Consider the following 13,452-nt stretch of genomic DNA (forward strand, 5'->3'; position numbering starts at 1 on the left):
ATTGAAGATTTGTGACATTTCAGGAATCAATTTCCCTTTTTCGTCTTTTAAAAGTGATGTTATTCTTAGATTTTATTAAGTGAAGTCTCCCCTCACCATTTTGTGATGTTACTGATAACCCAGATTACACAAAGATGAGTACTCCTGATGTATTTTTATCCTTTCTTGCAATATCTGAGACATCCTGGAGGCCATCCGAGCAAGTGTAAACTGCAATAAACTATGACAATGGTTCACAGAAATGCCATCATTGATAGATGCATCTGTGACACTGGTCATGATCATTATTTAGGTCATATTTGTTTTCTATAGTCTCCTAAAAAGAAATAAATGCAAAATTTAACCTATTTTGATAACAACCAATGATGTTCAGAAATTATATATTAGGAGACATGCAAAAACATGTGATAATCAGGGTTTTGTTTGACGTAAAGATAATCTACAATATGGTAAATTATAAGATAGTAATCGCAGCATGTTATGTACTCCATAAATATAGGAGTTAAAAACACAACTGCACCATCTGTTAAAATTGAAGTTTAACATATGGCAAATAATAAAAGCTAAAACTTACAAAGATTGGTCTACAGAGGCAATATGTGGATAACTTTGCATGGGCACGTTGGCCAGCCTACTGGAAGGATTGATCAAGGATGAAGGCTGTGCTCCAATGACTCCTGGGCCATCTACATTGTAAAGTATAAAGCATTCAGTGTTGTAGTTGGAAGAAAATAAAACACAGAATCAATGAGTATCAACCATCTGTTCATCTTAAACATGCATCAGATAAATCACATTTCCAAGCTGCCAATTATCAGGAGTTCATTTGCAAGGTAGCACAACGTGACAATCCCATAGTTCAGGTCATGCCCTCTTCTCACTGCTACCATCGCCCAGGAGATACAGGAGCCTGAAGTCCAATACTACTAGGTTCAGGAACAGCTACTTTCCTCTAACTATCCGTTTCTGTGAACCAACCTGCATAATCCTAATCCTCCCTTGATAACAGAACACCATGATCCACCTCTTGTACTACCATGGATTTATTTTTCTAATTATGTTTTTCACTAATATATTTTTTTGCAGCCTTCATTATTTTAGAAATTGTGTAATTTATGTATAATTTGTGTAATTCATTATTGTGCATTTTTCTAAATCTATGGGTCTGTGATGCTGCAAGCACATTTTTCATTGTACCTGTGCCCCACTGTGCTTGAACATTTTGGGTGGGCGGTGCGACTCACGTCGCAGCGGCCTCTGCAGTCCGTCTGTCTTTTTATTATTTTTTGTCTCGTTTGAATGTAGTTTTTATTTTTTTTTTAACTGGGTATGTGTGTGGGGGGCGGGGGGTGGGGAAAGTTTTAAAATCTTTTCCCTGTAAGGAGAACCCGACCTTTTCTCTGTCGGGTCTCCGTTGTCGTTGGGGCCGAGCTCCGTGGAGCGGCCTCCAACCGGAACGACCTGGGGCTCCAGTCGCGGAGCTGCGGACTCACCCACCATCGCGGAGCTGGCCGAGTTCGGAGCGGGTGGAGCGCGGCTGCGACCCGACCCCGGAGATTCGGAGGCTTACCGCAGGTCTGATGGACGGTGACACCGGGAGCCCGCGGGTCCCTGCTGGGAGACCGCTTTTCGGGGCTTCCGCAACGGCGACTTCTCCCGCCCGAGTTGCGGGGTTGAAGAGTACCTGGAGCGGGGCCTTACATCATCGCCCGGCGCGGCTTTGAATGGCTGCGGGACTTGCTAGCGCCTGCCGGGGGCTCCAACACCAAGACCCGGAGCGTGGCCTTGCATCGCCCGGCGCGGCTTTAATGACCGCGGGACACTTACCATCGCCCGCCGGGGGCTTTGACTCTGACATCGGGAGGAGAATGGGGAGTGCAGGGGAGAGATAAGTCTTTGCCTTCCATCACAGCGAGGAGATGTGCTGTGATGGACGTTTGTGTAAATTGTGTTGTGTCTTGGTTCTTTTCCTTGTGTGTATGACTGCAGAAACCAAATTTCGTTTGAACCTCAACGAGGTTCAAATGACAACAAATAAATTGTATTGTATTGTAACATATGACATTAAACTTGCTTGACATAGAATATAAATGATAAAGAATAATTCTTCATTTCATCTCCTTTGAAGTGAATTTAGGTTCACAGGTTCAGTGAACAGTGTTGTTGATTCCGTGGACCAATTCAAAAATCAGTGCGAAGTGTGGTCAGAATGTCAGGGTGATCAGCTGTGTGAAAGTGATGGAGAAGTCATCTTGGGGAGCGGCTGCTAACCAGCAGCCGTCCGTTTACTTCGCTTTTTAAAAAAGTTTTTAGTAAGTCCTGTGTTTCATCCGTTGGAGAAATTGACTTTTTAATGTGGGGGGTAGGGGGCAATTTTACTTCTAGGTCCCTACCTGGTCGGTGAGGCAGCTTTTTCTCCAGGCTGCCCGTCGACCCGTCCTCGTGGCCTACCAGCGGGCTTGGAGCGCCGTTTCCTGGCGGGGACCGCCCAGCACCTCGGCCTCGGTGGCGGCGCAGCGCTGGGGCGCTGTCGCGGAGCGGGCGATGCCTTGCCTGGGTCGCCGCGCTGGATCGACGTGCTGGAGCTCCGGTGAGCTGTGTCCGCCATGTTCGACACCTCCGGGCTGCGGGTCAGCGGAGCGGAGCGGGCGGCGCCGATTTCAACATCGGGAGCCTGGGAGCTCCAGGCCGGCGCGGCCTTGTCGGCTTCGGAAGTCGCGGTCTCCAGCTAGGAAGCGGCCGTTCCAGGTGGCCCAGCCGCTGAGAGGACTCTCCCGACGCCGGGGCAAGATCACCTGGTGAGAACGGCCAGGAACATCGGGCCTCCGTAGAGGCAATTGCGGTGGCCTCAATAGGCCTGACTTTGGGTGAACTTGGGGTTGGGGACTGGACATTGTGCCTTCCCCCACAGTGGTATCCATTGTGGGGGGATGATTTTTTTTTGTCTATAAGTAATCCTGTTAGTCTTTGTCCAAGATGGCTGTCGGAAGGGAGAGTGGACGCTGGCGCGCTTTAGCTGCCGCTGCTTTCTTTTCACATTGTGTTTTTGATTTTTTGTTTTTGGACTGAATTCTGTTTTTAATTTGTGTTTCTGTGATGTCCTTATTATTTATTTTATTCTGATTATATGTTTTTTATTCCTGTTAATCTCTGTAAGGTGTCCTTGAGATTCCTGAAAGGCGCCCAAAAATAAAATTTGTTATTATTATTATTATTATTATTATTATGGCGAAAATCTCTCGTGGAATATAGAACATAGAAAAGTGCAGCACAAGAACAGGCACTTCGGTCCACAATGTATGCGCCGAACATGACGTCAAGACCAACTCTTGTGAAGCTTGAACCAAAATATTTCTCACAATTTTATATAAACATCCGTCATAATAAATTAATTTCTAAAAAAAACACCACACGAAAAAGAAAATCTAAAACTCTTCGGTCACATTTGCTGTCCAATACTCACAGTGAGCCAAGTGTGGATCCAAAGGATTTCTAGCCCCATAAAAATAATAAGCATTGTCATAAGGAGTATGGTACTGTTCCATCAGCAGTGGTGGTGGTGGAGGGGGAACTGCATTAAGCCTACAATTAGAAAATAAATTGCATCAAAATTAGGATTTGTTTAATCAGAATTGTATTCATTCTAAATGGTGACTGACTCATGAATATTACATTTTTTGGACAATTTTTCCCAATCTTGTTCATAGTAATGGCACTGCAACAGCATTTTGCAATTTATCACTCAAATGTAACATTTTACAGGCAAATTAAAACATTACGCAAATTTTAATTAAATATTTTTCTGCAAGGTTGCCAACCTACCTGAATATAAACATTGCTTTAGTACCAAATTGCTTTGCAATTCAAAATATACTCTATGACGCCTCAACTTTTATACAATTAATATACAATTAATTACATATGTTAATGTCATAGTTAACATATCATTGAATTCTCAGAACATGATCTTAAATATACCAATAATTTAAGACATGGAACTTACAAAATGCATGAAAATATGGAACTGAAACAGTTTACCTTATCGAGTTAGTCAACAGTTTACCAAGCCCCGGAAATGTATCCATTTAATAGGTATCAAGACTGCCAGCATCACCTGTTTTGTAATGTGGATGTGTTCTAATACATCCCTATTCATTCCCCTTAATTCCTTAGTTTCCATGACCTTCTGCACAGTAGATAATGATGAGATATTTATCTAACACCTCACCCATGTCCTCTGGCTCCACACTTGGACAATCACATGGAACCTTAAAGAAACCTATTCTTACCCTTGTTACCCTTTTGTTCTTGATATACAGTAAACCATCGTTATAATGAACAGTGGAGGGGACGGGGGAGATTGCCTGCTATAACTGGGTAAAGTATTATTATTGTATGTTGTTGAAACAAAGAACTGCAGATGATTAATACACAAAAGGACACAAAGTGCTGGTATAACTCAACAGATCAGGTAGCATCTCTGGGAAACATGGTTAGGTGATGTCGGGAACCTTCTTCAGACAGATTGTCTGCTGTTACTCCAGCACTTTGTCTTTTTTAACCTTAAAACCGATGGTGTGCACCAGTGAGCCCTTCTTCACTGGTTTAACCAGCTGTTATTGTAGCTCACGTTGTAGCCAACAACAGTCTTATTAAGGCAGGGCCTCATATAGATTCTTTCAATAGAGAAGAGTATGTGATAAATTAGGCTATTTCTAAAGCAGAAGTTGATTTGTGCCATAACCAAACTCTCAAAGGATTTCATTGACGTAAATGGACAATAGTCCGAGGCAAGTCTTTGTTCTCTTCTTCGGCACCAGTACAATAGATACCCTTTTGAAACATATGGAACCTCAGGCACAGAAGCGACAAGATGAAGATGTGTTTGAATACTCTAGTCAGTTGCTCCATTCGGCCCATTAACTCTACTCCACCATTCAATCATGGACGATCTATCTTTCCCACTCAACCCCATTCTCCTGCCTTCTCCCCATAACCCCTGACACCCGTACTAATCAAGAATCTATCAATCTCCGCCTTAAAAATATCAATTGACTTGGCTTCCACTGTTGTCTGTGGCAATGCATTCCACATGATTCATCACTTCCTGACTAAAGAAATTCCGCATCATCTCCTTTCTAAAGGTACGTCCTTTTATTCGGAGGGTATGGCCACTGGTCGTAGATTCTCCCACTAGTGGAAACGTCCTCTCCACATCCACTCTATCCAGGCCTTTCACTCTTCGGTAGTTTCAATTAGGTCCCTCCTCATCCTTCTAAACTCCAACTAGTACAGGCCCAATGCCATCAAACGCTCATCATATGTTAATCCAATCATTCCTGGAATTATTTTGGTAACCCTCCTCTGGACCCTCTCCAACACCAGCACATCCATCCTCAGATATGGGGCCCAAAACTGCTTACAATACTCCAAATGTGTTCTGACAAATGCCTTATTAAACCTCAGCATTACATCCCTGTTTTTATAGTCTTGAGGCAGTATCGTAGTGGACTGAGAACGCATTTGTGGCGGGGCACCATTGTTGAGAATTATTGTGGCAGATTCACCCTCTTGAAGAATGCTTTGATGTCAGCCTCAGAGAATGAGATCACAGGATTGTCAGAGGCTGCAGGGTCTCATTTATTGTGCCATTGTTCTCCCTTTTAAAACATGCATAAAAGACATTGAACTCATGCCAAAGTCATGCGTCATTGCCACTTATGCTGCCCAGCTTTGCTTTGTAGGAGAAGATAAAGTGGAAACCTGCATCAGCTAGAAAGTATCTGCGACTCCAGTTTAGCCCAAAATTGTCACTTCACATTTTTGCTTGTCTTCAGGTCATAGGGGACTTCATGTATGGTACTGAATCTCTTAACGGCCTGTCCCACTTTCACGACCTAATTCACAGCCTCTGCCGAGTTTGCCCTTGACTCATACTCATGGTCGTCACGAGGTCGTAGGTAGGTCATGATGCTAGTCGTAGGTACTTGTGGCATCAAGTGGGTCGGGCCGTTTTTCTAGCCTGATGAAAAATGTCCACGAGTAAAAACGGTCGTGAATTAGGTCGTGAAAGTGAGACAGGCCCTTTAGGATTCTTTTACCTTATCTACCAAAGCTATCTTGTATCCTCTTTTTGCTATCTAATGTCATATATTTCCCTTCCTGATATCGACGTTTATTCCTATACACTTTTACTTCTTCAATAGCATTTGCCAAGTCACAACGTTTATCAGCTAAATGCCAAGGGGACCAGGTAAATGATTACAGTAATTTTCCATCCAATTTACACAATATCTGAAATATATTGTTGAGGTCAAATTTCTGGAACTCTAAAAACATAAGCATATCTTTGTATCAACTGCAGCAATTCAAAAATGCAGCTCCCCAACACTTTCACAATTGTTGGTGTTCACCCAAATTGGTGTTCACCCAAATTGCAACTAGACATTTTAATGCAAATTAACATTTTCCCACCTTTTATACGAACAGATTACAACAAGGTTTAAATCCATAGCTCAAATTTAACTGTCACATTGTTTTTTTTACCTTGGAGCCATCATATTCCGAAGGGGATTCCACATTCCACCGGTCAGATTCCGATCATCAATTACAGGAGTCTGGAAAGCTATCCTGGGACGTTCAGGTGGCTGTCCCTCGGCAAATCCATCATCACTTGCATATTTTGCAAAATGGACTCCACCTCTCTGGTCAAGGGCATCGTGCCTGCGGGAATTGTGTTGGTGCATAACAGCACCAAACTGCCGTATTCGATCTGGCTATTTATTGGAAACAAAAGTCACCAAATGCAACTACCAAAGTGCATTTACTTTCACAAAAAACATTAATATAATTTTATTTTATTTCTTCCAAATTTGAATTGCTGTGAAGAACAAAACTACTGATCATCATGAAACTACAGTAAGAATAAATTCCCATTCTTTCTCCTGTTTGAGATAATCATACATCACTAATGGAATAATGTTTGACTCTGGGTAACAAAACAAATGGTTCACAATGTATGCTGCAGCAAAGCAGTTTGCAAAGAGGTCATATCCCATATTTGAGGTGCAGATTGATTAAAAAAAGTTACATTCTTACTTCCTTCTCTGGGTCCACAGCTCCTGAAGCAGCAACATTAAGCTCAAGTTCCTTCTCCCTAAGGACCAACAGCAACATTATTACAGCAGATAAGATTTTTTCTCAAATTTCCCACACTGAATTCTTCTCCCGAATGGCTACCACAGGATCAACAGCAACCCTCAAGTTTTTTTTTAATTTTAGAGATACAGTACGGAAACAGGCCCTTCAGCCCATCGAGTCTGCGCCAACCAGCGATCCCCGCACACTAACGTTATCCTACACGTCACTCGGGACAATTTACAATTTGTTACCAAAACCAATTAACCTACAAACCAGTACATCTTTGGAGTGTGGGAGGAAACCGGGGGAAATCCCATGCGGTCACTGAGAGAACGTACGAACTCCGTACAAACAGCACCCATAGTCAGGATCGAACCCGCTTTGGCGCTGTAAGGCAGCAACTACTCTGTGCCACTGTGCTGCCCCAAGTGAGATACAAAATTATTGATTTATCTAACCACAGTATTTAACAAAATTAACACTAGATCAGCAGTTCTACTTAAAAATGCAAAACTTGACTTGTATAACTGTCATTACATTTAGTAGTCCCAAGTGAAAGCAAAAATCCTGAAGTTCAGTGGATTGCCAGTGAAGAGCAAGGGCACTTTGCAGTTGACCTCTCTGTAATCCAGTGGCGGAGCATGAATCTCCATTGATTTTCCAGGTTTTAGGCTGGGATATCTGTCCGCTGAACCTGTAATAAATTTATAATTGACAGGAGCGGAATTAGGCCACTCGGCCATTCATTCATGGCTGATCTGTCTCTCCCTCCAAACCCCATAACCCCTGACACCCATACTAATAAAGAATCTATCTATCTCTGCCTTAAAATATCAATTGTCTTGGCCTCTACAGCTTGTGGCAAGGAATTCCACAGATTCACCACACTTTGACTAAAGAAATTCCTCCTCATCTCCTTCCTAAAGGAACGTCCTTTAATTCTGAGGCTATGACCTCCAGTCTCGTAGAATATCAATGAACCAACCAATTTTAAAACAGAAACTAAAGAGGACATTTTGTTTTTGATTGATTTAAACGTTTGTAATTGTTTTTTGTAGTTTACTAATGTGTTTAAGAACTTTAACAATTCAATAATTTTACATTTTACTATTTCATCTCAATCGCCTTAATAGCTTTGATAACCAATATGACTGGAGTTCGATTTAATTTTCTCTCAAATCAATTCTCAGTTTCGATTGGAAAAATCCTACATTGCATTTATTCAATCTAAAACAATGAAATTAATATAAAACACATTACTAGCTTTGCCTTAATATTGAACAATTTAACTAATTATGCAATTCATAATATATCAGCCAACATTTGTAAACTAAGTTCAGCCACGATTAGCTTCAAGGAACAAAATGAAAATACTGCAAAAAAGTCTGTGAATGTAAAGTAGAGTACAATTTCAGTTACAGGACAAATAACCTTAATGTATTGAAATAAAATTTAAAATGCATTTACACCAAATACAAGATATATACCTTTTCTTGTTATTCTGCCTTTCTGATATTTGTTCCAGCAAATCTTGTCTGTATCTTTCCCTTCTTCTTCTCTGAGCACTCTCACGCTCATTGTTACCTAAGGTTTATGACAATAAAGTTTATTAAACAATTATAAATTTGGACAATTCATCATAAATTTCAGTGAGATAAAAGATTCTCCAAATATTTAATTCCATGACTATGAGATATAAACTAATTTAAAATCTTTTGGGCAAATAATGAAGATGGTCCAAATATCTATAGTGACTTGTATTCAGCAATTTTTTAAACTTCTAAATCAAATAGTTGATAAAAGGGGAAATAATCTGGTATTCGCTTAACGCACATCTAGTGGACATCATGCATGCTCGTCACATTTTGAACACAAAAGTCTGCACAATAAGAAACTTCATGAAAAATTCTACGTAGCACTCGATGTTCTGCTAAATTATAGATTTTTTAGGCCTATGAACATAGGATATCTATAAGAAGTTGCAATAAAAGCTAACAAATGTGAAAAGGTTTGATGAAGGATAGACAAGACAGATTAAAAGCTTTTTTTTAAATTTAATCACATACTAGGGCATTGAGGTTTAAAATAAGTATTATGATTTGATCCAGTAAATAGCAGGATGCTTACAATGTAACAATAAAGGATGTGGGACTACCAATAGTCCATAAAGTAAAGATAGTATTTAATAGCTTATGGTAATTTAAATAGAATATCAAGTAACCTCATTAACATATCCTAAATTGCTAAAAGTCATGTGGTTTTAGGATAAAAGTAATTGGAACATGAAAAAACAGAGTCTAATAAGTGAAAGCCAGCACACATTAAACAAAGATGGTCAACTTTTCAATGAGGGAACAGTTCCAAAGGAATCCAGATTATTATGGTCAATGCATTGCATTTAATGCAATTAAATGCATTGCATTTAAAAACACATTTGGCACATACCACTAAATCGACTTGTCAACAGTGGCCATTTGAAAGTAATACATTACTAAGGAGGCTGGTAGAAAACAGTTCATCTTTTACAAATCAAAGGGTCTTTTACAAATCAAAGTCAACTTACGGGTATGGTGTTGAGCTCAATGGTCTTTAATGATAGCTACTGATGCTAATCCGGGCAAATTGCCATAATCCGCATGAGGTACAAAATGGGTATAGTAAACAATGAGAAAGATTCAAAAAAATGTCAGGGTGGGAAAGTTTGAAATTTACAAACTTATGCCTGCAAACTCAATTATGTAACATCCCTTTCAAAAATGTGTAATGGAATATCACTTAATCACTGTGTCAAATGCAATATCACTTACTGTCACTTCAGAATTAATTTATGACATTCCAAAGAGATTCATCTAAACATTACCTTGCAAAAAGAGACCAAATATTAATGACAATTTCTACTCTACCCCCCCCCCCCCCCCCCCCCCAGAAAGTACAGGTTATGGCATGGTTCTATTCCTGCAAACTGTTCATAAAGCAAACATAAGTCAAGTCAGAAGTGCTGCCGCAAACATGGTTCCTACAAGGTAAAAGATCCCAACAAATCTATGCCACCAGTCTCTCAAATATTTGCTTTTTTGTACGAGCTGAACGTAAATCAGGCATTCATAACCTGGGTAGGACCTGTAACTGGGAAAGAGAAAAAGCTAAAACAAGAGTATTGTGCACAACCACAAGCTATTTTAAGAAAAGGAGTTTTTGGAAATTTAACCATTTCATATAGAATTCTGTAATAATTATGAAAGATGAGCAAATTTATAGATGGTGCCTTTTCAGCATTTGGAAATTTTCAGGAAAAGCCCTGGGTCAGAACTTATGCCAGCAACACACTACCCATATTTGCTGATGTCCCAAATATCAAATGTGAACCTACCATTTGTAAATTCATTCAGCCCTATCCAGAGTGGAAAGTGGAGCAAGAACGCCAACAACAAAACAACTAATATAACTCAACAGGCAAGTTGTCAAAATACATTTAATTTTTTTGAAATGTCTCAAATTAAATGTTTAAGTTGTTCATATAGATACAATTTAAGAATTTCTGAGAAAGTTGACACAACTTGAACATCTATGCGAAATGTATTCAAGAAGGAACTGCAGATGCTGGAAGATCGAAGGTACACAAAAATGCTGGAGAAACTCAGCGGGTGCAGCAGCATCTATGGAGCGAAGGAAATAGGCGACGTTTTGGGCCGAAACCCTTCTTCAGACGGGAAAATTGGCACTATTTAGTGTTATTACTTTACCTAGTACTTTTTTGTCCAATAATAATTGTTCTCACTCCCTCTTATCCTATTATTTTCTCCTAACTTTGAAATGCTGTTAGTGTTTTCCACCATGGCATTGGCAATAAACAATTATTTTCTATCTGACAAACTCTTGTTTTGGAATTTTCCACTCGCATGCAAAACATTCAAAAGCACACATAGATAATTCGATGTGAAGAGGCATTGTATGCTGCGTGAGTATGACTTTGGTTAGTGAAACTGTAATACCTGTGAGATATATTTCTATCTTAAGTTAGAGCCATTTAGCTAGTATGCAAGTGAAAGATCTCAAGGCCCGAAACATGATGATACTGTTTTCTTCATTGTACCATCATGTCAGAGAAGAAAACACAACTGCAGATGGCTAAGTGTGTAATTGTCAGTCACTCGAGTGGAAAACTGAGGAGTGAGCAGGATGCGGCACACAGATCATCGGTAATTTAATCTAAGGATAAAGACAACGACCTCAGAAAGAAAAAGTACAATGTAAATCCAGCGAGAAAAAAAAAAAAACATGCAGTTTAAGAATACATTTTACCACCTTGTGACGTCCAAAAATAATTGACAGGCACTATGTACTGTAGAAAATAGAAAGGTGCAGCATAGGGACAGGCCCTTTGACACACAAGATATGCAGTAAAACTAATCATATCTGCCTGCACAGGCTCCATACTCCTCCATTCCCTGGATATCCATGGGCCTATCTAAACGCCACTTACATGCCACTATCATATCTGCCTCCATCACCACCTTTGGCAGCATGTTCCAGGCACCAACTACCCTAAAAAAACCTGTCCTGCACAGCTTTTGTAAACCTTGCAACTCTCACCGTAGAGCTCTGCCTTCTGGCCTTTGATATTTCCACCTTGAGAAAAAGGTTCTGACTGCCAACCCGATCTATGCCTCTCATAATTTTCTAAACTTCTGTCAGGTCTCCCCCAACCTCCGGTCTGAAGAAGGGTTTCGGCCCGAAACGTCGCCTATTTCCCCAACCTCCGGTCTGAAGAAGGGTTTCGGCCCGAAACGTCGCCTATTTCCTTCGCTCCATAGATGCTGCTGCACCCGCTGAATTTCTCCAGCATTTTTGTGTATGCGAAATGTATGCTCAATTCCTGGTTTAAAAACTCGACCATAATAAGACTGCAACTGGACTGACATATTAGGTAATAAGTGTTCTGACATACCAAATAATAAACCAGTACCAAACACAGCATCATCTTTCACTACAGCAGACTTGGACCGTTCTCTTGGTGAGTCATGTATTTCATTTGTCAAAAATCTATTGGAATAGAAAAATGTTTAGATGGGAAGAAAGACAGACAATCATATTATTACAAGATGGCAAGGTAACAATCCCCTTATAACAGCTGCAAATGTAGATAATTTTTTTCCATCCTGGGATTAAACAAATAACATTGTTTGATCTAAATAACAACACACACAATTTCACATAACCATACGAACTATACCAGAAAATTGGCACTATTTAGTGTTATTACTTTACCTAGTACTTTTTTGTCCAATAATAATTGTTCTCACTCCCTCTTATCCTATTATTTTCTCCTAACTTTGAAATGCTGTTAGTGTTTTCCACCATGGCATTGGCAATAAACAATTATTTTCTATCTGACAAACTCTTGTTTTGGAATTTTCCACTCGCATGCAAAACATTCAAAAGCACACATAGATAATTCGATGTGGAGGCAATGTATGCTGCGTGAGTATGACTTTGGTTAGTGAAACTGTAATACCTGTGAGATATATTTCTATCTTAAGTTAGAGCCATTTAGCTAGTATGCAAGTGAAAGATCTCAAGGCCCGAAACATGATGATACTGTTTTCTTCATCGTACCATCATGTCAGAGAAGAAAACACAACTGCAGATGGCTAAGTGTGTAATTGTCAGTCACTCGAGTGGAAAACTGAGGAGTGAGCAGGATGCGGCACACAGGTCATCGGTAATTTAATCTAAGGATAAAGACAACGACCTCAGAAAGAAAAAGTACAATGTAAATCCAGCGAGAAAAAAACAAAAAACATGCAGTTTAAGAATACATTTTACCACCTTGTGACGTCCAAAAATAATTGACAGGCACTATGTACTGTAGAAAATAGAAAGGTGCAGCATAGGGACAGGCCCTTTGACACACAAGATATGCAGTAAAACTAATCATATCTGCCTGCACAGGCTCCATACTCCTCCATTCCCTGGATATCCATGGGCCTATCTAAACGCCACTTACATGCCACTATCATATCTGCCTCCATCACCACCTTTGGCAGCATGTTCCAGGCACCAACTACCCTAAAAAAACCTGTCCTGCACAGCTTTTGTAAACCTTGCAACTCTCACCGTAGAGCTCTGCCTTCTGGCCTTTGATATTTCCACCTTGAGAAAAAGGTTCTGACTGCCAACCCGATCTATGCCTCTCATAATTTTCTAAACTTCTGTCAGGTCTCCCCCAACCTCCGGTGCTCCAGAGAAAACAATCCAAATTGTCCAATCTCTCTGTATAGGTAATATCCTCACATCCAGGCACCTTCCAAT

At 40.2% G+C, this 13,452-nt stretch overlaps 1 protein-coding gene across 1 annotated transcript in view; it reads right to left on the reverse strand.

Annotated features, from left to right (window-relative positions):
• The window catches only part of cspp1 (centrosome and spindle pole associated protein 1), a 109,429-nt gene that overhangs the window by 55,350 nt on the left and 40,627 nt on the right, over window positions 1-13,452 (reverse strand). The window contains exons 10-15 of the mRNA XM_033019366.1: window positions 12,089-12,183; window positions 8,628-8,724; window positions 7,099-7,156; window positions 6,547-6,776; window positions 3,464-3,582; window positions 575-686 (exon numbers count right to left, since the gene is read on the reverse strand). Coding sequence (XP_032875257.1) covers window positions 575-686; window positions 3,464-3,582; window positions 6,547-6,776; window positions 7,099-7,156; window positions 8,628-8,724; window positions 12,089-12,183 — 711 coding nt within the window. The remainder of the gene's footprint in view (window positions 1-574; window positions 687-3,463; window positions 3,583-6,546; window positions 6,777-7,098; window positions 7,157-8,627; window positions 8,725-12,088; window positions 12,184-13,452) is intronic.

This window comes from Amblyraja radiata, chromosome 4, assembly GCF_010909765.2.
Source record: "Amblyraja radiata isolate CabotCenter1 chromosome 4, sAmbRad1.1.pri, whole genome shotgun sequence".
NCBI classification, from domain to species: Eukaryota; Metazoa; Chordata; class Chondrichthyes; order Rajiformes; family Rajidae; genus Amblyraja; species Amblyraja radiata.